Source organism: Eleutherodactylus coqui, chromosome 12, assembly GCF_035609145.1.
Source record: "Eleutherodactylus coqui strain aEleCoq1 chromosome 12, aEleCoq1.hap1, whole genome shotgun sequence".
Classification (NCBI taxonomy): domain Eukaryota; kingdom Metazoa; phylum Chordata; class Amphibia; order Anura; family Eleutherodactylidae; genus Eleutherodactylus; species Eleutherodactylus coqui.
The window spans coordinates 72,451,426-72,476,547 of record NC_089848.1 but is presented as its reverse complement, the minus strand read 5'-3'; the positions used below and the strand labels follow the sequence as shown (position 1 = coordinate 72,476,547).

Here is a 25,122-nt window from a genome sequence, read left to right as displayed (position 1 = left end):
GTGTGTATGTGACTTTCATGTAGCAGAGCTGTGTGGGGGTGACGTCCATGTAGCAGAGTTGTGTGTGTGTGACATCCATGTAGCAGAGCTGTGTGTATGTGTGACGTCCATGTAGCAGAGCTGTGTGTCTGTGACGTCCATGTAGCAGAGCTGTGTGTCTGTGACGTCCATGTAGTAGAGCTGTGTGTGTGTGTGACGTCTATGTAGCAGTGCTGTGTATGTGACGTCCATGTAGCAGAGCTGTGTGTATGTGACTTTCATGTAGCAGAGCTGTGTGGGGGTGACGTCCATGTAGCAGAGTTGTGTGTGTGTGACGTCCATGTAGCAGAGCTGTGTGTATGTGTGACGTCCATGTAGCAGAGCTGTGTGTATGTGTGACGTCCATGTAGCAGAGCTGTGTGTATGTGTGACGTCCATGTAGCAGAGCTGTGTGTATGTGACGTCCATGTAGCAGAGCTATGTGTATGTGATGTCCATGTAGCAGAGCTGTGTGTGTGACATACATGTAGCAGAGCTGTGTGTATGTGACATCCATGTAGCAGTGCTGTGTGAATGTGACATTCATGTAGCAGAGCTGTGTGTATGTGACGTGCATGTAGCAGAGCTGTGTGGGGGTGACGTCCATGTAGCAGAGTTGTGTGTGTGTGACGTCCATGTAGCAGAGCTGTGTGTATGTGTGACGTCCATGTAGCAGAGCTGTGTGTATGTGATGTCCATGTAGCAGAGCTATGTGTATGTGACGTCTATGTAGCAGAGCTGTGTGTATGTGACGTGCATGTAGCAGAGCTGTGTGGGGGTGACGTCCATGTAGCAGAGTTGTGTGTGTGTGACGTCCATGTAGCAGAGCTGTGTGTATGTGTGACGTCCATGTAGCAGAGCTGTGTGTATGTGATGTCCATGTAGCAGAGCTATGTGTATGTGACGTCCATGTAGCAGAGCTGTGTGTGTGACATACATGTAGCAGAGTTGTGTGTGTGTGACGTCCATGTAGCAGAGTTGTGTGTGTGTGACGTCCATGTAGCAGAGCTGTGTGTATGTGTGACATCCATGTAGCAGAGCTCTGTGTATGTGACGTCCATGTAGCAGAGCTATGTGTATGCGACGTCCATGTAGCAGAGCTGTGTGTGTGACATACATGTAGCAGTGCTGTGTGAATGTGACGTTCATGTAGCAGAGCTGTGTGTATGTGACGTGCATGTAGCAGAGCTATGTGTATGTGACGTGCATGTAGCAGAGCTGTGTGTATGTGACGTGCATGTAGAAGTGCTGTGTGTATGTGATGTGCATGTAGCAGAGCTGTGTGTATGTGATGTGCATGTAGCAGAGCTGTATGTATGTGACTTACATGTAGTAGAGCTGTGTGTATGTGACATGCATGTAGTAGAGCTGTGTGTATGTGACGTTCATGTAGTAGTGCTGTGTGTATATGACGTGCATGTAGCAGTGCTGTGTGTATGTGACGTGCATGTAGAAGTGCTGTGTGTATGTGATGTGCATGTAGCAGAGCTTGTGGCGCATTGTGCCATTAGAAACACTGCTACTATAATTTGCTAATATAACACATGCATTCCTTGAGTGTGCCTTCATTTTATTATGTTTGTACACGGATTGCTTTAGCATAAGAGGATCACCTCTTCACCTTTTTCCTTACTTATTGAGCGGCGCCCATGTTATACTCTTTCTCAGTGAACACAGTGTTAACAAATCCTATGCCCTACAGTGAAAAAATTCAGCTCTGGATTTTCCGATTCGCAGCATTCTGTTTGTTGTGGAAAATGTTCTGCAGATTTCAGTGGAAGGCGTGAAGTTCCTCTGTCAGGGCCGCAGCAACATATTGTGCTGTTTTGTATGCGGATTTGTGCTGTGGAAATGCAATGGATCTTTTCCACTGTGTGTGAAAGTAGTTTTGTACTTCAGTCACATCCAGAGCCACATTCATAATTCTACTGTCATAGCATGTTTTATACTCCAGTCACTAATAAAGCTGCAGTGGCAATACTGCTGTTCTATCATACTATTCTCCAGTTACATCCAGATCTGCACTCAGAATTGTATTGTTATATTGTGTCATATTGGAAGGTGGCGTTCCGATTATAATGTGAAAGCTTGTGCTACACTCCACTCACATCCGGATCTGCTTCTACAATTATGGTACAGAATGTCTTAGGCCACCTGCACACGGGTGGAGGAAACATTGCAACATGCTCTACATTTAGGCGGATTCTGTGCATTGAAGTCAACGGAAGCCGTCGGACCCGCGGCCCTTCCGCAATCATCATTGCAGAAAGGTCATGGGATCCGCATCATTGCCTAGTGACGGCACGTCAAAATCCGTACCGCACTTGTGCACCGGCCAGACCATCCGCAGTAGAGATTACGAAGACTCTGAACAAGTGCGCAGGGTTACTGCCAGGCACAGGGTTGGATTCCGCTGCAAGATGGGTGACTGGGGGAAAACTGAACAAATGTCCCATTTCTGGAATACCCCATTAACGTAGAGGTTCACTTACTTTCTCTCCTCGCACTATGCATGGTTTTTGCACAGTGTGCGCAAATAAGGCTAACTTCACACTCACTAGTGTGATATGGGGTCATGAACCACAGCCCCATATTGCGCTCCCCGCCATGTGAATTTCCTGCAGATACGAGGCGTTTTCATGTCAAAGCAGCTTTGCATCACTTCGGGGAGTCAGCAATCCACCTGCCGCGGCGGCGTTCAGGCCATTGTCTTCAAACCACATTTTTTAGCAATCAATGCAGAAATCTAGATAGTTCCAAAGGGTTCCCTTCATTTTTCTTGTAGCTGTTCAGTTTCAAGACTGCTCTGCAGAATTGTGAATGCAGCTCTGGATGTGACCGGAGTAGGAGACATAATAGTCGGGTATTGTACTTCTTTCAATATGGCTGGAGCATACAGGTGCAGAAACCTTAGAACACACGTTATCCGGGAAAGCAGAATTGTGACTGCAGCTTTGAATGCGATTGGAGTAGAAGACACACTGTATCTCAGCCTGAATTAAGGTGTTTTTACATGGAATGATTATTGTTCAAAAAAACCGCGTTTTCGTCAGTCCTTCTCAGGCACTTATACAGCGAATGGGAAAGAATGAATGAATCTCGTACGAACGAGCTAACAACGTATCTGTCCGAAAGAGCGAACGAGCTAGCGGTGATGTCACACGCTTGCTCAAATGCTATTGGCTCGTCTATAAGTACCCTTACTTGCAAACGCAGCAAATGGATTGTTGATAGTCATCCCTCATGTTGGCGGAAGAGGACGCGACCTGCTAGTAACATCAGGGGCGCATTCACGTGCAGCCGAAAGGCTACAAACATTCTGCAGCCATGTGAGGGCTACTCCATGCTCTGCACTGAGGGGCCGCTAGTTGCGAGGGGCGGCTGGCTAAAATCAGCTGCGGATTTTGACTCTGTCTTGGATGCAGAAATGTTGCAGATTTCTCGCGCAATTTTCCACGTCACAGCATTTCTGCTATGTGTGAACATACCCTAAGGCTGGGTCCACACAGGTGTTCGTGATTTTGCCACGTCAAAATCGCGTCTTGGTTCCCGCGATTTTTGAGCGCCAGCCATGCTTTTTTTTAAAAAATAATCCTTATCACACGATTTTCGTATCACAATAGGACTTTCTAGTGTTAAAATCGCACGCTACGGGCGGTATTTGCTGCGGAATCCAGAGGCGGTCGCCCTCTCCGGATTCCGCAATTCAATTCCGCCCGTGTGCGTTCATCCTAGCACGTAGATTTTGGTTTATCTTTGATTTTGCTGTGCAGCAGAAATGATTGTGTGACGGGACCGCGGCAGAACTAGTCGTCACGGCCGGAAAGTAGGGCAGCTCCGTCTCTGCGCTGGAATGTTCTTTTATTGCTAGTAACCACGACAGAACTTAACAGTCTCGTAATTTCTGGCTACACGGGTTATAAATGACGCCGTGGCGGTACATTCGCTTACAGTAGGCCTTTACGTGCAGCTTGTTTTACATCTTACTACTTTGGCGCATTCTAGCTCCTCCATTCTTTAGGCAAACTCTGCCTCTTGCTGTGTTGTCTTCAATGGAAGCACATTCTATAGGGCGTGTGCGCCTAAAGGCTTCCATAGACGACCTCCTGCTAACGACTCCAAGAGGTCTCTTCTTCATCAATGGTGATACAAGTGTCTAATCACTTCCTGCGTATCACATTGCAGGGGTCATGTGATGCACTAGGCGCACTACATTCATTCTCACTTATCATCATGCTAATAAAGAGTTATCAGCGGAGAATGAAAAGTTTGGCAACTTTTTAGGGCTCATTCACACAAGTGTTTCCGATTTGGTTCATGAAAAGCGTCCCAGCTCACGCGAATGTCTGTGCTGCATCTATATTGTCGCACGTGTTTTTTTTTGCATTTAGGTGTCATCCGTTTTTTTTCTTGCACAGAAAAAAATAAACAAAAAAACGGAAGGAGGCGCAATTTTTTTTCAGCACTGCTTACACTGACCAGTAAAAGACAGAATGCAGACAGATGTCCTTCGCGTGAGTTCCGCTTTTTTTTTTGTTTTGCTCATCCATTGACTCGATGAAGTGACTGTCGTCCGAGAAGTCGGAACAGGATGGAACACGCTGCGTTTTTTTTTAATACAGTCTGTAAATACGGCAATAAAAACGTGCGAGAAAATCACGAGCGGCGGTGATGCTTTTGCGAGAAAAAGCAGCACTGATGCTCCAAAATCGCAGGAAAAAAAGACGCAATTTTGCCGTGATTTTTCTCACAGCAAAATCGCAATCACCCGCGTGAAACCAGGCTTATTACGGGATTTGGACACTTTTTACAACGACATGTAAGTCGCTGCGAAATACATCAAGCTTGTTATATCATTTTTCGAGCACCGATATACATGTATGACCGCCATGGGATGCAGAGTGAGCAGCAGCGGGGTCTTTTCAGAGAGCTGCGCCAAATATATTATGTGCTCCATTTTGGATAACTTTATTGTGATTTTCCGGTGGTTCATAAGTTTATGCGACACTACTGGTAAATTTCCCTCATTGGTGGAAAGGCGATCTCGCGCTATCCAGCAGCGGGGGTCGTCTGTCACTGATAGCAGGCCTCCCGCTGTAACAGCAGGGGTGCATCGGAGATGCGCCCCCTGCTATTAACCCTTTCCCTGACGGGTTCTATGTAGATCGCAGCATGGGAAGGGCTATGTTATAGGGCTCTCGCGATGTATTCGCACGGCTGGTTGCCATGGACAGCCCCAATGAAAGCACTGGGATTGCATTGCAGTGCTCTGTGACGACTATGTCAGGGGATTCTTGGCCCCCGCTGCAGACCCCTCATCACTGAACACTGTGTGACAGTGCTGTGATGAGGGGACTCCCCGCGGGGATTAACAGAACCCTCCAGGAGTTTCCTCGTCCCCTGTGACCTCTGTCTTTACAAGCAGCATGGACCTTACTGGCGCACATTCAAGGCACAGATGTCATATCTTTTGCGCCTCTAAAAAACGGACACGTAAACGCTTCATAGGAAACCAATAATTCTAATAGGCGTGCAGCAAAAAAAAGAATTGCCAAAGGCTGGTCTTTCTTACTTTGATATCTACGGTGCCTTGCTTCCTCACAGTCAACTCTGTCTGCCTTTCAAAAGTTCTGAGAGGTCAGAAAAGTCACAAACTTTTGCGCAAATTTGTCATCTGCAAAAAATTTTTTACCTTTTTACCCCACAAATTCACTTCCTAAATTTCCCTCTTACGCTTTTTCTATTTAGATGCTTTTTTGATATATTTGTTACATATTCTTCCAAAATCCCCACTTCTGCTTTAAATAAAGTGTCGCCCCCACCGCCTCCCTGATAAATGGCCTCCAGTCTGTTCTACACTTAGGACCGCAGCGGTCCCTGCTCCAGGAAAGACCCGTCCTGTCACTTGCTGCAGAGGGACTGGGGGGGACTTACTTTTTAACCCCTTGAGTGCGGAGTACAATCCCCATACAAGTTCCTGCCGGCAACTTTTTCCCTCTTTACCTGGAGCATAAATGGTTATTGATGTGTTCAGTGATGTGAGAAGCACTGAAATCAGAGCCGTGGGTGGTGGACCCGGGAGACACCTGAGGGTAGAATGCCCGTATTCACATAGGTTTTATGAGCTTGTTAATTAATATCTTGTGCAACCATGTGGCTCGCTGTGGAGACGGCTCACCATGTTAAATGAGCCTGGCCAAGTTCCCGGGGGTTGGGGGGGGGGGGGGGGGCAGGTTATTAAACATGGCGACGTCATTTGCCAAAATCCTAACATTGTACAAAGTTAAAGGGGGTTTCTGGTTTTATATTAAATCCTACAACTTTCTAATAGACTATATCAATTCCTCAAGATCTCTGCTTGCTGCCAGTCTGAATTATTTTAAGGGCCCTTATTCTGCTTGCAAGACTGAAGATTTGTTACAGTAGCATCCAGTCGAGACAATCCTCCGAGAGCGGAACACCAGCAGCAGAGAATTATCTCCTGTCCGTACACGTTATTGCGATCAGCTGTAATTGCACGAGAGTCGTCGCTAATTGACTGGCATCACCTGGACTTGCCCATCAAGTCACCTGGTAATTAGTAGAGACCCGAATGCAATTACAGCGGATCACCCCTTTATGGGCACCCTAAGGGCTCCCCCACATGGGCATATTTCAGCATGTATTTGTGTGTGAATCCGCAGTGAATAGAAGCCCCTGATTTTAATGGGTTCGTTCACTTGCACGTACTTTGCGCGCAAATGTTCGGCTGCGCAAAAAACATAGAAGATGCTGTAACTGTCGGCACATTTGTGCACCAAAGAAGGTCCCTGTATAAGTCAATGGGGGTTGTGCAAATGCGCGTGCAATACGCAAGGAAATGCGTGAAACACTGAGGGGTGGAAGGGAATCCTCCACCGTGCCTGTCACAGCCGCAGCAGAGGATCGCGGAGTTCTCGCATTGCTTACAATGGGGCTGTGATGAGAGATCACTCAGCCGGATAGAACCTGCCGTCATTTGTTTCCCGCATAGCATCACATCGCGGTGCCATGCGAGAAAACATCGCTCATTCAAATGAATGCGGTTCATATCTGTGCGTCCCATAACGCACAAATGTCGCGCGTTTATATCAGCCATGTGAATCCAGGCTTAGAGCTGACTCACACAGACTTATATGGGTTGCTAAAAGGCCATTAATTGCAATTGGTGCGGGATCTCGCATCCGGAATCCGAACCGTTCGTGTGCAGCCGGCCTGGAGGGCAGGCTGTTTATACTACAGAGAACCCTCTAGACTAGATACATTGGAACAAACCTTCTAAAGCGTGGTATCAGGATTTGTTTTCATCATATAGAAGTAAACAATGGATATTTATATTCACTGACAGCAAGCAGAGATCTTGAAAAACAATGTATACATAGATGGGATTGGACTGGGCCTGGAAAGAGTCGGTTAACAATTTCCTGCATTTCCTTTTCCAGGCTTTAAGGAGACGGCTTTCCTTTATGCCATTTCTTCGGCTGGACTCACCCACGCCATGGCGAAAGCATGCAGTGCTGGCCGGATGGAACGCTGCACGTGCGACGAGGCTCCGGACCTGGAGAACAGGGAAGCCTGGCAGTGGGGCGGCTGCGGGGACAACCTGAAATACAGCAATAAGTTTGTCAAGGAATTTCTGGGCAAAAAATCCGACCGAGATCTCCGAGCGCGAATGGACTTACATAACACGAATGTCGGGATCAAGGTGAGTCAGTGGGGCTGCTACCATTCTCACCAAAAACATGGCGGACTAGGTAAAAAAAAAGGGGTGTGGCTTAACACAAGATGTGATTTTTACCTCCATAGAAATGTATGAATAAACTGACAGTTTGCATCAAAAATCCCCCTGATGATACATTCATGCGTCATCCCCCCTGCGTTCATAGCAGTCATATGATGGTCCGTGTAGTATCACACACCAGCCTCATAAAGAGTCTACATAGCACCTGCCACAAATTAGTAGACCCAATGAGTAATTAGGGTATGTTCACCTGCACGGGAAACAAGGTGGAAAATTACGCAACATTTGCGTAAAAAAGCGCCGAGCCGCTGGTCGGGTGATGTGAGTGGCCGGAGGGCTATGCCGGGGTGCACTGACAGCACCGTGTATTCCGAGATGAGGCAGAGTGATCCTAAAATCACACAGCTGGTTCTTGGTCAACCTTCACAGCTGAGGCCCGGCTCGCATGAACGGGTCGGATTCCGCATGCGGATTTTCACAACAGAAAACCTGCGATCATTCGCGAAAAGTGATTGCGGAAGATCGCGGATGCGAACGTTTTTCCGCACGGATGTACGCGTATGCACAACCGCATTTTTTCTTCTTTAGGGCTTATTCAGACGACCGTATATCGGCTCGGTTTTCACGCCAAGCAGATATACAGTGTGCTTGTCTGCAGGGGGAGGAGGATGGAAGAGCCAGGAGCAGCAACTGAGCTCCCACCCCTTCCCCGCCCCTTGCCACTATTTGCAATAGAAGGGGGCGAGGCGGGGGCGGGGCTAAGTACCAACGTTTAGCTCTGCCCCCATCCCGCCCCTCCCATTGCAAATAGTGGTGAGGGGCGGGGAAGGGGCGGGAGCTCAGTTCCTGTTCCTGGCTCTTCCATCCCCCCCCTGCAGACAAGGACACCGTATATCTGCTCGGCATGAAAACCGTGCCGATATACGGTCGTCTGAATAAGCCCTTAACCCCCGAGTGTGTATTAAAAAAAAAAATCAAAAATACATGCCTTTCAATGCCTGTGTTTTACCACGGATCTTCCACGCGAACGGCGATCACGTATTCCGCAATTAAAATCCGTTTGTGTGAGACCCCCTCTAAGATGCAGATTTTGACACAGGTCTTACGCGGAAATGCTGTGGAATTTGCCCCAGAATTTGCCACAACTGACATTCCACAGGTTTCTACCCCGAGTGAACTCGTAGCGGCCGCATAACGCCAGCGTCACAGGACGCCACACGACACCATATAAAGTTATACAGTAGCTGTTATGTGATTTCTGTTTTATCCTTTCACTCCTTACTTTGAGGCCGTGAGGCGGTCGTTGGCCATCTTGAATGTGATACGACAAATGAGTCACATATTAGCTCATTTATTTATTCTACAAGTCACCCTATTACGGTTCTTATCAAGTTTTTTGCAAGCATAACACAGATTATGAAATCATCACGCAGCGCTTTTGGGGCTATTGTGTCTGCTTAAGTGCTCTCAGCATGACCTCAATCACTAATGAAAGGAGGAAAGTCTCTGGCGCGGACATGCGTAATTAAAGTGAGAGCCTCTTCAGTCGCTTCTTTATTGAGATGTCTGGGATGTGAATGGACCTCTTATTAAAAACACAATTTCCTCTCTATTGCCAAATGCAGCTCAAGATATTCAGCTGTGGATCCTGAGAAAGGAGAAGTCCATCTCTGGCAATGAGACGGGAACAGCTCCCCCTCCCCCGCCCCTCTCAACAAGTACTTACCCCTTTCTCCCTAACTTAAGTCCCTTTGTGTTTTGCTAATAAAAGCAAATGATTAAAACAAGTTCCTGGATATGTTCCTGGAGAGAAAGCTACACATATATATATACTATTGTGCAATGGAAGAGAATGCCAGGAGACCTTATACTACTAAGGCCCATTTAGACACAACGATAAGTATCAACAATAGTATCAGCTGTATCCCACTGTGAATCCCTGATAAGACTCATCATTGTCTTTCAGCATGCTGAAAGACAACGATGAGAGACAGCCGAAAGAAAACTGCACGATGTCAGTGCAGTTACACACAACGATTATCGCTCAAAAGACGGCTTTTGAGTGAATTTTGAGCCATAATCGTTGTGTCTAAGTGGGCCCTAAGAAACCAACATTAAATGGTAAATGCCCCCTATGTACAAGTATATGAAAGGTATTATGCCTCTTATGCACAAGAATATAAGTGCAATAATACTGCTCCCTGTGTACAAGAAAATAACTACTATAATACTGCCTCCTATGTACAAGAATATAACTAATATAATACTGCCTCCTATGTACAAGAATATAACTAATATACTACTGCTCATATGTACAAGAATATAACTACTATAATACTGCCCCCCTATGTACAAGAATATAACTACTATAATACTGCTCCTATGTACAAGAATATAACTACTATAATACTGCCCACTATGTACAAGAATATAACTACTATAATACTGCACCCCTATGTACAAGAATATAACTACTATAATACTGCCCCCTATGTACAAGAATAGAACTACTATAATACTGCCCCCTATGTACAAGAATATAACTACTATAATACTGCCCCCTATGTACAAGAATATAACTACTATAATACTGCCCCCTATGTACAAGAATATAACTACTATAATACTGCTCCCTATGTACAAGAATATAACTACTATAATACTGCCCCCTATCTGCAAGAATATAACTACTATAATACTGCTCCTCTATGTGCAAGAATATGTCTACTATACTACTGCCCCCTATGTACAAGAATATAACTACTATAATACTGCCCCCTATGTACAAGAATATATCTACTATAATAGTGCCCACCTATGTACAAGAATATAACTACTATAATACTACCCCCTATGTACAAGAATATAACTACTATAATACTGCCCCCTATGTACAAGAATATAACTACTATAATACTGCCCCCTATGTACAAGAATATAACTACTCTAATACTGCTTCCATGTACAAGAATATAACTACTATAATACTGTCATCTATGTACAAGAATATAACTACTATAATACTGCTCCCTATGTACAAGAATATAACTACTATAATACTGCCCCCTATGTACAAGAATATAACTACTATAATACTGCTCCCTATGTACAAGAATATAACTACTATAATACTGCCCCCTATGTGCAAGAATATAACTACTCTAATACTGCCCCCTATGTACAAGAATATAACTACTCTAATACTGCTTCCATGTACAAGAATATAACTACTACAATACTTCCTCCCATGTACAAGAATATAACTACTATAATACTGCCCACTATGTACAAGAATATAACTACTTTATTACTGCTCCCTATGTACGAGAATATAACTACTCTAATACTGCCCACGATGTACAAGAATATAATTACTATAAGGGCGCCCACCCACTGGCGTTTTTTTTTCCCTGCGAAATTCGCAGCATTTTTTTTTTCTGCAGGGGTCTATGGGACTTGTAATGTTAAAATCGCGATCGCGCAAAATCGCAACTTACCGCGATTCGCGATAAATTGCGATTTTGCGCGATCGCGATTTTAACATTACAAGTCCCATAGACCCCAGGAGAAAAAAAATGCTGCGAATTTCGCAGGGAAAAAAAAACGCCAGTGGGTGGGCGCCCTAATATTGCCCCCTATGTACAAGTATATAACTACTATAATACTGCTCCTATGTACAAGAATATAACTACTATAATACTGCCCCCTATGTACAAGAATATAACTACTATACTACTACTTCCTATGTACAAGAATATAACTACAATAATACTGCTCCCATTTACAGGAATATAACTACTATAATACTGCCCCCCATGTACAAGAATATAACTACTATAATACTGCCCACTATGTACAAGAATATAACTGCTATAATACTCCTCTCTTATGTACAATAATATAACTACTATAATACTGCCTCCTATTTACAAGAATATAACTACTATAATACTGCCCACTATGTACAAGAATATAACTATTACAATACTGCCCCCTATGTACAAGAATATAACTACTATAATACTGCTTCCTATGTACTAAAGTATAACTACTATAATACTGCCTCCGATGTACAAGAATATAACTACTATAAGGCCTCAGTCAGACGGGCGTTTTTTCGCGCGATTTGCGCATCGCATGTCGGATGCGCAAGCGCAAAAATCGCGTGACCGGAGGCGAAAAATCGCGGGAAAAATCTGCACCTACCCGCGTTTATCGTCGCTGCAAAACGCCCGTCTGACCGGAGAAAAATCGCCGTGCGCATCAAAATGCGCATGAAACTTCGACTGACCGGCGAAAAAAATGATTTTGGTGCGCACATAAAACGGCGAACGCAGATAGGCGCGATTTGCGAATCGTCGTGTCCTATAATTTTTTGCAAAAGCGGACATGTGACCGATATCATACCGAACTATTGGTTCTATATATGCGCGAATCGCATGCGCAAATCGCGCGAAAAAACGCCCGTCTGACTGAGGCCTAATACTGCTCCCTATGTACAAGAATGTAACTACTATAATACTGCCCCCTATGTACAAGAATATAACTACTATAATACTGCTGCCTATGTACAAGAATATAACTACTATAATACTGCACCTATGTACAAGAATGTAACTACTATAATACTGCCCCCTATGTTCAAGAATATAACTACTATAATACTGCTGCCTATGTACAAGAATATAACTACTATAATACTGCCCCCTATGTGCAAGAATATAACTACTATGATACTGCCCCCTATGTATTAGAATATAAGTACTATAATACTGCCCCCTATATACAAGAATATAACTTCTATAATACTGCCTCCTATGTACAAGAATATAACTACTAGAATACTGCCCCTATGTGCGAGAATATAACTACTATAATACTGCCCCCTATGTACAATAATGTAACTACTATAATACTGTCTCCTATGTACAAGAATATAACTACTATAATACTGCCCCCTATGTACAAGAATATAACTACTATAATACTGCCCCCTATGTACAAGAATATAACTACTATAATACTGCGTCTATTTACTAGAATATAACTACTATAATACTGTCCCCTATGTACAAGAATATAACTGCTATAATACTGCTCCTATGTACAAGAATATAACTACTATAATACTGCTCCCTATGTAGAAGAATATAACTACTATAATACTACCCCCTTTGTACAAGAATATAACTACTATAACACTGCCATCTATGTACAAGAATATAACTACTATAATACTGCTCCCTATGTACAAGAATATAACTACTATAATACTGCCCACTATGTACAAGAATATAACCACTATAATACTGCCCATGTGTACAAGAATATAACTACTATAATACTGCCTCCTATGTACAAGAATATAACTACTATAATACTGCCTCTATTTACTAGAATATAACTACTATAACACTGTCCCCTATACAAGAATATAACTACTATAATACTGTCCCCTATGTACAAGAATATAACTACTAGAATACTGTCCCCTATGTACAATAATATAACTACTAGAATACTGTCCCCTATGTACAAGAATATAACTACTATAATACTGCCCGTGTGTACAAGAATATAACTACTATAATACTGCCTCCTATGTACAAGAATATAACTACTATAATACTGCCTCCTATGTACAAGAATATAACTATTATAATACTGCTCCCTATGTACAAGAATATAACTACTATAATACTGCCCTCTATGTACAAGAATATAACTACTTTAATACTGCCCCCTATGTAGAAGAATATAACTACTATAATACTGCCCCCTATGTACAAGAATATAACTATTATAATACTGCCCCCTATGTACAAGAATATGACTACTATAATAGTGCCTCCTATGTACAAGAATAAAACTACTGTAATACTGCCCCCTATGTGTAAGAATATAACTACTATAATATCTGCAGCATATCCACTGTTATAATTGACATGCTGTGGATTTCAAATCCACACCGCATGTCAATTTCCGCACAGGTTTTGTGCAGATTCTTTTCACAGCGTGTGGAGGAGATTTGGCAAAATACGGCTGGGTTCTTATGGGACGTATTCTTGGCGGAAATCTCATGGTCTTGCCACAACGGAAAACCCCAAGATTTCTGCTGGGAAAGCGCAGCTTCAAAACCCACAGCACTTAGCCTCGAGTTTTGGAGCTGCTTGGCTGCATGCTTTTCCATTGTTGCCGGCTCCTCCATAGAGAGGAGAGCAGCCGCAACATAAAAAATTATAGATAGAGATGCTGCAGAGAATCCGCGCCACAGCACTCGCTTTGCCACAACAGATTGGCCATCCCTTGTAGACGAGATTTTTGACAAATCTCGTCCACGTGGCTGGCTTATCCTTTGATTAGGGGCCGCAGCGAAATTCCACACGGAATTTCTACGGCAAATCCGCCCTGTGTGGACCCAGCCTAAATGCTGTGGATTTTCCGTGCGGCGGGACCCCATGGAAAATCCCCTGTAAATCCACCACATGTGGACATAGCCTAACACCGCCCCCTATTTACTGTGTACTATATGAACCCTGAATGGCATGTTTCCTGTATAATGGATGGCACAATTTGTGATTTATAATAATGGATGTTGTGTACAGGTATTATGTGGGCATTGGGTCAGGGGTGCAGGCGGTACACAATGTGGTGCAGCTTAATTTTTTGGTTGGTGACTTATGACAACATGGATGGACTTCTACTGAGCTTCAATGTCAAAAAGGCTGTTGTGAGCAGTGATACAGTCAGGAGTATAGACTGTTGGTGTGTTGAAGCGTCATTACCTGGATTACTAGTGTGTTATGAAGTCTCAATAATTGTATATTGACTGCTGATGAGTAATGACGTCATCATCCATATAGGTTGCCCATGATTCGTGATGTCATCCTTATTTTTATAAGCAAGCTGCTGTTGAGTTACTGTATGATGTTATAACTAGAGATGAGCGAACGTACTCGGTAAGGCCGATTTCGCAATCGAGCACCGCGATTTTCGAGTACTCTCCCCCCAACTCCCCTCTGCAATCCCCCGCTCACCCACAGCGCCCCCGAGTACTTTTCACCCGAGTAGTGAAGTGTTTGATTGCGAAATCGGCCTTACCGAGTACGTTCGCTCATCTCTAGTTATAACCTATATTGACTGCTGGTGGTTTGTGATGTCATCTCCCATAAAAGCTGCTAATGATTTGTGATGTCATTACCTATACAGCATGCTGGTGAGTTATGATATCATCATCCATATTGGGGTGACCAGTCTGATTTTTTTTTTGGTCTGGACAAGCTACAAAAAATCTATAATAAACAATGAAGATCATAAATCTGCTTTCACATGTGCTGTGGATATTCTGTTCGGGGAGCAGTCAAGGGGAATCCCTTGGCCAAACGGGTCTGTCTTATAGTCTTAGGGTCGGTCCGCTTTTCTTACTGCTGCCCGGCTTTTGAACGGAAGAAACAGTCCAGCATGTAGCGCTATTTCTTCCCGTATTTCATGCCAGATCTGTGATGGCACTTGCGTACGGAGGTTGCAGCGCAGATGTGGACCTGGCCTAAGTGCTATCTGTCCAAAGTCCATAAAGACCTAAGTAGGGTTCACTATGAACTGAAAATACTGCTAATTCCAATTACTATAATCTGCACAAGATCTTCTGGCGTCAAAGACAATCATCAACGCATCCTTTTTTTTCTATGGACACTGGGGAAATAAATATTTTTACAGACTGTTCCTAAATGTACAAACTGTTTCCAACCCTGATCTGTATTGACCGATGGTGACATCTATGTAAGATACTGGTGACGTCACCTATATTGGCGGCTGGCGAGTTGCTATGTCAATATCTATATAGGGAGCTGACAGCCTGTGATGTCATCATTTATACAAGGTGCTGGAGTTTTGTGATGTCATTGCCTAAATAAACTGCTGGCTATGATGTCATCACCTTTTATGGGTTGCTGGTAAACTGTCATGTTCTGACTGCATAGTAATTTCCATTTCAGTTCTGGCATAACTTGTATGGAATTCACGGCAGGTTTTAGCTGGACGGTTTGTACACGGGTGCAAAGTGTCTTCAACAATGTGGATAATTCTATAACTCGTTGGTTGTATCTGCCCGAAGTCCTTGTTGGTCTCCACCAATTGTGTCACGTCCCCGGCAGTGACAGACACCTGCTTGTTCCCGCAGCTCTCTCCGCCTGGATGACGGGATAGTTTAATTAAATTTGCCCATGTTTCTCAGCAGAGTATCATTAAGCAGGATTTTCAGAGCACCATTAAGAATCGTTGCTAAGTTTCTTAATCCCTCGAGGTCCGACCTTCTCTGAGGTGTGTGTGATCAAGCATATCCCACCAACGTGAGGGGCACTTGCAGGGATATGCGGTTACCCAGTAAGGCCGGGCACTCACCCATCTGTGTCATGTATTATTTCACTGCTCTCAATGAACTGCCTTGCGCACACCATGTTCTCAGGAACGTCAGATTTGTTCCCCTTTTTTTTTTTGCCTTACCAGACAAATCACCGGCTGGCGAGGGGGGCTCAAGGCTCCGTATATTTGTGGGGGGAAACCTGAAACATCTGAACATAGACCAGGGTTGTGTGTCCAAGTCTTCATATAAGGAGGAATGCAAGGTTCTCCTAAAGTGCCCCTTAACTCCCATGTAATGAATATTTAAAAAATCAATTACGTACACAGACACTACTGCACTGAAGCCTCACAGAAGTCGGGCAAATGAGGACTTTTTTCAGAAATATTGGTTTGATGTTTCCAAATGTTTAAAAAAATACAATAAGGAGAAGTTGAAGATTAAAAAAGTTTTGCAGGATTAGAAAAACATGACTCCTTTCTTCCAGAAACAGCGCAACACCTGGCGACAGGTTGTGTCCGGTATTGCAGGTCATAGCCTTTGAAGTGAAGACACTTGAGTTGCAGTATCCTACACGACCTGTGGAGGGGAGCAGTCCTGATGTTGGGAAGCATCCATGTTTTACTAATCCCGTAGAGCCCAGTATCACAATGATATCCATATTTGGTGGGACTTTATATCGTAGCTGTTCTTTATTGTTCACGGATGGATACTTTTATATGGAATTTAGCACATAGGTTGCTCCAAGTAGATTTCGCCTTGCTTCTTCTGCATATAGTAGCTGTCTCATTTGCTCCTTAAGAAAAGCTTGTTCAGCATTCCCTCTAATTCCCCATACCTATTCACATTCGGTTCTGCTGAATAAGCATGTGTTCTCAATTTATTTATGGGTTGTAAGCTTCTGCCAGACACCACTGGTGATGGCTTATCTCCCTGAAAAAAAATGATTGGGCACATTAAAATTCAAAATGCCTGACCCTTCTTTCCTGCGACAACAGCCATCAGGGGAACATCGGGAGACCCTGTCAAAATCTATGGATTGGGCCAATATCCTTCTAATGTGCATGGCCACCTTACGTTTGCAGCTTTCCCGAAGCAGCTTCCTTGATTAGTCCCTGTGGGGACTATACCATTGGATCCTGAAATTTTCATTCTTCTTGCCGAAGAGAGTTCTTTATGACCTTTGTTATTGTTCTTCTGTAGATGCCTCCTTATTGAGGTTTCATGAGGAATGAGAATCTGTTTAAATATCTCAATATTCAAAATCACCAAGTCTACTTATAGAGGAGCAGCCCGAAAACTTTTTCAAGTGCTTGACTTACCTGGCATTGGGTGTTCGTGTGTAGGTCAGTCAGTTGGCTTTGTTTCCATTTTAGGACTCCAGCTCACTAGTGTTTATCTCATCTGTGTGTAGTCCGTTTAAAAAAAAGCATATTATTCTACAGTGCAACACACACTATTGGACTTTTTCATGCAGACATGGACTGTGTGAAAAACCTTATGCACTTTTTTGATCCATTTTATGGGTAAGAGTCATAGATTCAAGTCAATGGAGAGATTTAAAAGAATGGACAGCATACGGATGCCATCCATGTGCATTCTGCGTGTTATATGTCACTTCCAACAAGACATCTCCAAATGTAGAAGGGAACATTTGGGCTTCAAAATTCTAAAGAAACTCAATCTGGTTGAGCTGCAGTCTATTTCCTTGGTTGACCACTGAGTTCCTGGACCTCACCCTCGACCATTCCTTCTATACATATTAGAAAACCCTACTGGACAATCCCTTCTACTGCAAGATTCCCGTTGTAGATTGATCTCACTGATGTAGGATGATGACCACCTTGGCTTCTCCGGCACCACAAGGCAAAGCTTCAGTTTGTTGAGTTTTCTGCCCTAGCCCTCTTATTTAAGCTTGGCCAATAAAAAGTATCTAATATACAAAGTATCCCCCTTGTTATCCTGCAATCAAACCCTGAGGCACCTACCATGCCAACCCTCCCTATGCCATTGCCTTGTGTCTTACTGCTCTGTTGAGTCTTGCCATGTTGGTTGGACGTTTTAGCAGCGTACAAGACCACAATATTTCATTTTTAACATACTTTTAAAAGTAGTTATTTGAACTCTACATTGGTCCAAGGGGCCTAAAGGGAAAACAAACACCAGACGCTTCTGTCCTGTGTGGCAAAATCCAGCACTGCAATATTGACACCAGGTATAGTATTGCTATAGAGCCCCTTCTCTTTCGTATACACCACAGTAAGGAGGCCTGGCCTCTTTCACATTGTTGGTCATAAAGCAGATGGAATAATACCTCTACACTGCCACCTAATTGAGGTATTATTCCATCTCCCTTATTTGCATATTACCCAGAGGAGCATGCATGGCCTTCTAAGTCTCCTCACTCACCATCTAGGTGCTCTCCCTAAGGAGAAAAGATAGCGTTTCTGACACGGTTGGTCTACTTGTTTGGCCAAGTATAAAGCATCGTTTTGGCTTGTTGTCTCCATCGTTAGACTTCCAGAATCATAAAAATCCATTGGAAAAAGTTAATTACTAAATAAATCCTTTCCTTTGAATATCTTGTATCTAACACTGCAGTCATCGGCAGAGACACATTCGTAGTTCAGGACTCTGAGCAGCAGTATAGCATTATGCCAATATTGTATAGGGCTGCTATTAAATTACAACAGATGACGCTATAATTCTATTATGTGGGTACTGTATTGGGGTATTATTTGAGCCATGTGTGTGACTTAGGCCAGGCTCTCGCAACCCTACGGTATTGTGCTGTGTAAAAATCACAGCATTTTACCAGCACGGTGAACTACGTATCCCAGGGTGTTGTCGTGTTTTTGCCTGAGCATGAACAGCATATTTTACGCCATGCACTGGCTTCTTCGCTTCTTTTTTTTGCCTTTTACGCCTATTTTCTAGCAGCATGCATAAAAACCGCTGTACGTACACGATGTAGTTGTGTATATACTGGGTTCTGAACACATCCATATTGAACAATAGAGCTGCACATGCAGAATATATGATGAAATAGAACGTGATGCATTCTCTTTTACATGCGTATTGCATGCAATGAATATATGCAAGTGTGAATGGAACAATGCAAAACCATGTCCTTACATTGAAGCCATTCGCCACGTATTATGCGCTCGTGCATGGCTCACGTAATACGCAATTCAAATACATTTGTGTGAGCCCAGCCTAATAAGCACTGTGTGGCGCTACTATTTAATAGCAATAGTCGTTATCTAACACCAACGCACATGCCGCACTTTACACCTCAGATTATACCATTTGCTCTGTACAGACACTGAACGGAGAAGCAGCAGTGTGATCAGGGATCCTGGGCCTTAAGAGCTCATCGTAAACCACAATGGTCACTACAAGAGATGAGCGAGCATACTCGCTAAGGGAAATTACTCGATCGAGCATTGCCCTTAGCGAGTACCTGCCCGCTCGAAAGAAAAGGTTCAGCTGCTGGCGGGGAGCGGCGGGGGAGAGCGGGGAGGAATGGAGGGGAGCGCTCTCTCTCCCTCTCTTCCCCTGCTCACTGCCGCAACTCACCTCTCACCCGCGCTGGCAGCCGAACCTTTTCTTTCGAGCGGGCAGGTTCTCACTAAGGACAATGCTCGCTCGAGTAATTGTCCTTAGTGAGTATGCTCGCTCATCTCTAGTCACTACATTTTCAAGCAACTAGTGCTTATAACTTTTTATTCAACTTGTACCAGCAAAACCGCAATTTACTTAGTTTACCTAAATTGAACTTTTTGTGCTGAAAAATCACTCTAAAGTGCTGGCCACTAGGGTTCTCCCTTCCTCTTAACTTTCTCTCTGCTGTCAAGTATATTACTGGAGATGGCAGGACCACAGAACAGAAAGTGTAGAAGGGGGATGATTCATCCTACATATTGAAGTCTCTGAAAGTGGAGGGGAGAGTGAGGAGGAGAGAAGCAGAGGGACACACAGATGTGCTGTCAGAGCTAAAAGTGAGTTATCTGCTGCTATTTATTCACATCTCCACTGCTCAGTACTGCTATTTACTCCCTACATGATGATGATATGTCTGTGTATGTTACAGAGAGAGCTAATCTTCAGTTCTCTGCACAGTCTGTAGAACACAGCACATCAGCCAGGCTCTTCCCACCAGTTCTGAGAGAACTGAGAATCAGACGTCCAGCCTGCATAGGGGGAAATAAGAAGAAACACACAATCATGTAATGGCTATATATATATTGGTATTCTTCATTTACACACAAGTTAGGTACGTTGCAGCTTTGGAGGTGACTGGAGTATGTAAATACAATAATTGATGTCCCTGTGCTGCAGGAAAATGTTTTGCAACGTAATATATTAGACATAGTGCTGTGTGTGACATCTGCAAGTAAAACCCCAGGCTGTACTCCCTGTATGATGTCATGCTGTTTGAGGAGCAGCCTTGCTGCCCTACGTGGTGACCGAATCCTATAAATCAGCTCTTTGTGTAAGCAGCCGTTACGTTGTGTTGCTACCGTGTGTGATTGGAGTGTGTTTGTCAAGGTCTCTGCTGTCACTGGCATGAGGTGTGATTGTTGGCCCCAATCGCCGATACACACAGTATTTTTCTGAAATGGTCTGTGTAACGTCAAATTTGGCAAAATCCCAGCCGGAGTCGTATGCCCGAGTGCAATTTTGACCGCTTCATGCAGGATTTTCGCAGCTAAGTAATAAAGTAGCTGTCAGTAAATATTTATTCACCTTTTCCTTGGTCTTTCAAGCGCAGCTAAAGACATACATGCCTGAGAGCTGGTCTGCTCCATGCAGGGGACCCCAGGTGGCCAAAAAGTTCAGTCTTAAACTTTTACATACATTTCCCCACTAAGTGTAACATGAAAATAAAATCCTAATAAATAGAAATTCTTGTTGTCCTCTTTTTTGTAAAAGTGTGAAAAAAAACCATTAGCCTGTTTTTATAATGCCGTTTTTTCAACTGGAGGGCTAAAAGTCCCATACTGCTGCCCGAGATCTGACGCTACCGCATTAGAAAAAAAAGTGTGCAAATTATAACACCATATGGACCCTAAATTATACTGGCTTAAGGCCCTTTATCACGGCATGATGGTCGCGCAAAACGAGGGGTCCACACGATGATTGTGCAGTGTGAGCGCATGCAGTGAAAGAATGATCAGCGATAAAGCGTTCATCGGATCCTTCATGCAAACCTACAAATCATCGTTGGTCTGCCGCTGCGTAAACACACAGTCTTTCATCTGTGAATAGAGGTGGATATGCCAGCACCATCCCCGACTCACTCCGTCTCCATTCACTGACCGATCGTCTCTGGGATGTCTGTCGGGCACTTTAAGTCTCATGTAAATGTCTTACAGTGCCAACATAATACTGCTATATGCTGGTCACTTACTACTGCCCTACAATGCCCATAGAGTACGACCATGCTGTGTCCAAATATTACTGCCATACATTGTCACATAATATTACCATATAGTACGCACATATTACTGTCATATGGTGCCCACATATTACCAGGCAGAGGATTTTCATTGCAGTCAGAGTTGGATGTCCTGAGGATAGGTCATCAAAAGTAAAAGTCCCCAATAAGTATTCAGGAGGTTAGCACGGATCTTCATAAACATACTGACCCCCAAGGATCTTGAAAGTTTTTAAGTAAAAATATAATGATCTCTCTAGTTGTCCCTCGTTGAACTTTTTTGAGGGGAATTCCACCTAAGTAAACTTACAGCAATTAGAGATGAGCGAGCATGCTCGGATAAGGCAGTTACTCGAGTGAGCATCGCTCTTCTCGAGTAACTGCATTCTCGTCCAAGCAGGCTCAGGGGGCAGCGGGGGGAAGTGAGAGAGAGATCTCTCTCTCACTCCCCACCCCCACCCCGCTCCTTCTTGCGCCCCCCCCCCCCACCCCCGAGCCTGCTCGGACGAGAATGCAGTTACTCGAGAAGAGCGATGCTCACTCGAGTAACTGCCTTATCCGAGCGTGCTTGCTCGTCTCTAACAGCAAGTAATGTATAGAAAGCCATGGCCTGTTTAGGAATGAATCGATCCTAGCCCAACCTATGACTATAAGCCTAATTAAGGTGAACCTAATTCCCTTTTTTTCCCAACGTTTTATGTTCGCAAACATTGATAAACTGATTCATTTGGGAACAGGTGAATTAAAACCAGAGATCTGGGATGTCGACGAGTTTCCATGAAGTCAAAAATTCCAGGAAACCATTATTGGTTAACTCAAGAACTTAATTTGCCAGGTCTCATTTACTTCATCTCAAGGAATAATTGCAGGCTTCGTTAATACAATCCATCAATCCCCACCCTTCCCACCCCCCCATAGAAAATAAATCAATGTGACAACCCTATGGTAGAGTTCTGGGTGGTTGAAGTTATTGTCACCCAGCTGAATACAATAGTCAGAGAGAACAACTCTCTATTACTTAGAGGGAGATGCCAATGAGATTTTTAATATATGGAACATCATTTTTTTTTCTCATAATTTAACTGTTTTCTGTAATTTTAGGTAATCAAAGCTGGAGTGAAGACCACTTGTAAATGTCACGGAGTGTCTGGATCTTGCACAGTCCGCACCTGTTGGAGACAGCTCTCTCCTTTTCATGAAATTGGAAAGCAATTGAAACAAAAATATGAGACTTCTCTCAAAGTAGGAAGCACCACCAATGAAGCTACAGGAGAAGGGGACATTTCTCCAGCCAAAAAACCTATTTCGGGTCACACAGACCACATCCCAAGGACTACAGACCTAATTTACATTGATGATTCACCAAACTTTTGCCTGATGAGCAAGTATTCTCCTGGAACATTCGGTAGGAGATGTTACAAAGACAAAAACTGCGAAAGCATTTGCTGCGGTCGAGGACATAATACCCAAAGCAAGGTGGTGACGAGGCCTTGCCAGTGTCAAGTTCGCTGGTGCTGCTATGTGGAGTGCAAACAGTGTACTCAAAGAGAAGAGGTGTACACCTGCAAAGACTAGCTGGCTCTTGTAGGCCATGGATATTTTCGACACCATCATACCATATGGAAACAAACAGGGTTTGACTGACATTCTTATTGGATGGAGAGCTCTAAATGACATAAGCACTTTGTAGGGTTCAGAGTGACCCAACTGTGTTGTCGCTGTTGTTGTCGATGTTCTGGGTTTGTGAAGGGTGAAGAGTCATGGATAATGACAGAGCACCTTGGGTAGCTAGAGGACATTCCAATGCCATGTGTTTGCACGGTCATCATCTCATGATCCTCTCTGTTCTCCCCAACCTCTGTGAACATTTAGGCTTTAACATGCATAGCTGGTGACCCAGGCTGATAACGTTACTGCTGGATCCTTGACTGGAGACAACATCAATTGACTCCATCAATTCAGATTAATGAGAAGGGAACAATTTTATTATCCAGTTTTTAGCTTGTGTTCTTTTTTTATTTTCGTTTTTTGCCCCCTAAAGAGATAACTCGCCAGTACCCTGCACTCGACCACAATGGGGTTCGCTGTAGGACACTTGTGTCTTAGACAATGCAAAACCCAAAATAACAACCCTGGTCTAGAACCAACGCTACAAACCAGAACTGACGTTAGAATGAGATCTGTTCCATCGCTGACGGGTGAAGATCTACGTAGCTTGAGTAGTAGTTTGTCTTTAGACTATGGCATTGAGAAAACCCAGATGCCTTTTTTTAGCACTATCACTGTCTTAAAAACCACTAGAAGAAGTTTATTTTTCATTGTATAAATATATAAATATATAGACGTATATTTTGCTTTTTCTCCTTGATTTTAACTAACCCTGTGGAGGTTACCTGAATAGTTGTCGTGACCTGAGTCGGGATGATATCTACCCCTCCCTCATAGCCAAGTTACATTGTAATGTAATATTGGTTTAATCCAGAGAGTGACTTAGTCTCCTTCTTCTTATGACTTCATTCCACTTACTGTAATACTAGGAGCAATAAAACCTTAGATACTGTATAATGCTCGAAAACCACTATATTAAGGACTATGGTGCATTCATCAGATGTGCCAGCTACACAAATCTTGTAGTATTGTTTGCCAAACCACACAAGACAGGAACATTTCCCGTGCCTTTGCTAAGCTGTGAAGTAGACAGATATTTTATATTAACGAGACCAGCTTAATGATTGTTGCTTGGAAATCTTTTTTTTTGTAAGCATGACAAAGCTGCTTGGGTAGATCCTAAATACAGACCGAGCTCCGTACAATCCTGTATAGTGTAATTTAGGGGTTCAGCTTCTTCAGTAGGGGCATATTATTCTTCATCCTGCCAACAAAAGCTCTAATAGTAAATAGCGGAAACCATTTCATGCCAGAGAATAGCATTCCATACCATTCATATGACAGGGGATGGACATTATTCGCACGTGGGACATGCTTTAGGTTATTTTAGTTTTTAAATCAACTTGATCTTGATATCTTAAAGTCGTTCCATAGAATTGTATGGCCACATCATACGACCTAACATGTTAGATTTTCATTACTATTAGAGATGAGTGAGTATACTCGCTAAAGGCAATTGCTCGAGCGAGCATTGCCTTTAGCGAGTACCTGCCCGCTCGAGACTGAAGGTTCGGGTGCCGGCGCGGGGGAGCGCTGAGTAGTGGCTGTCAGCAGGAGGGAGCGGGGGAGAGGGCGAGAGAGATCTCCCCTCCGTTCTTCCCCGCTCTCCCCCGCAGTTCCCTGCCCGCCGCCGACACCCGAACCTTCAGTCTCGAGCGGGCAGGTACTCGCTAAAGGCAATGCTCGCTCGAGTAATTGCCTTTAGCGAGTATACTCACTCATCTCTGATTACGAACATGGTGTCTAATGGCTCACTGTTGCTCAGGTGACTTGGTCAATGTTGCTCATGTAAGACTTACAGTGCCCATGCATATTAGAGGAAGGTCAGCTGAACCCAATAATTTTGGCAAGTTTGTCAAACCACCTAATGTGTATGGA

General features: G+C 43.7%; 1 protein-coding gene across 2 annotated transcripts in view; it reads left to right on the top strand.

Moving 5' to 3' along the window:
- The window catches only part of WNT9A (Wnt family member 9A), a 99,884-nt gene extending 75,198 nt beyond the window's left edge, over nt 1-24,686 (top strand). For both annotated transcript variants that reach the window (XM_066585021.1, XM_066585020.1), the window contains 2 exons: nt 7,479-7,741; nt 22,678-24,686. In XM_066585021.1, coding sequence (XP_066441118.1) covers nt 7,479-7,741; nt 22,678-23,151 — 737 coding nt within the window. In that variant the 3' untranslated portion in view covers nt 23,152-24,686. The remainder of the gene's footprint in view (nt 1-7,478; nt 7,742-22,677) is intronic.
- The last annotated feature ends 436 nt before the right edge of the window (nt 24,687-25,122 follow it).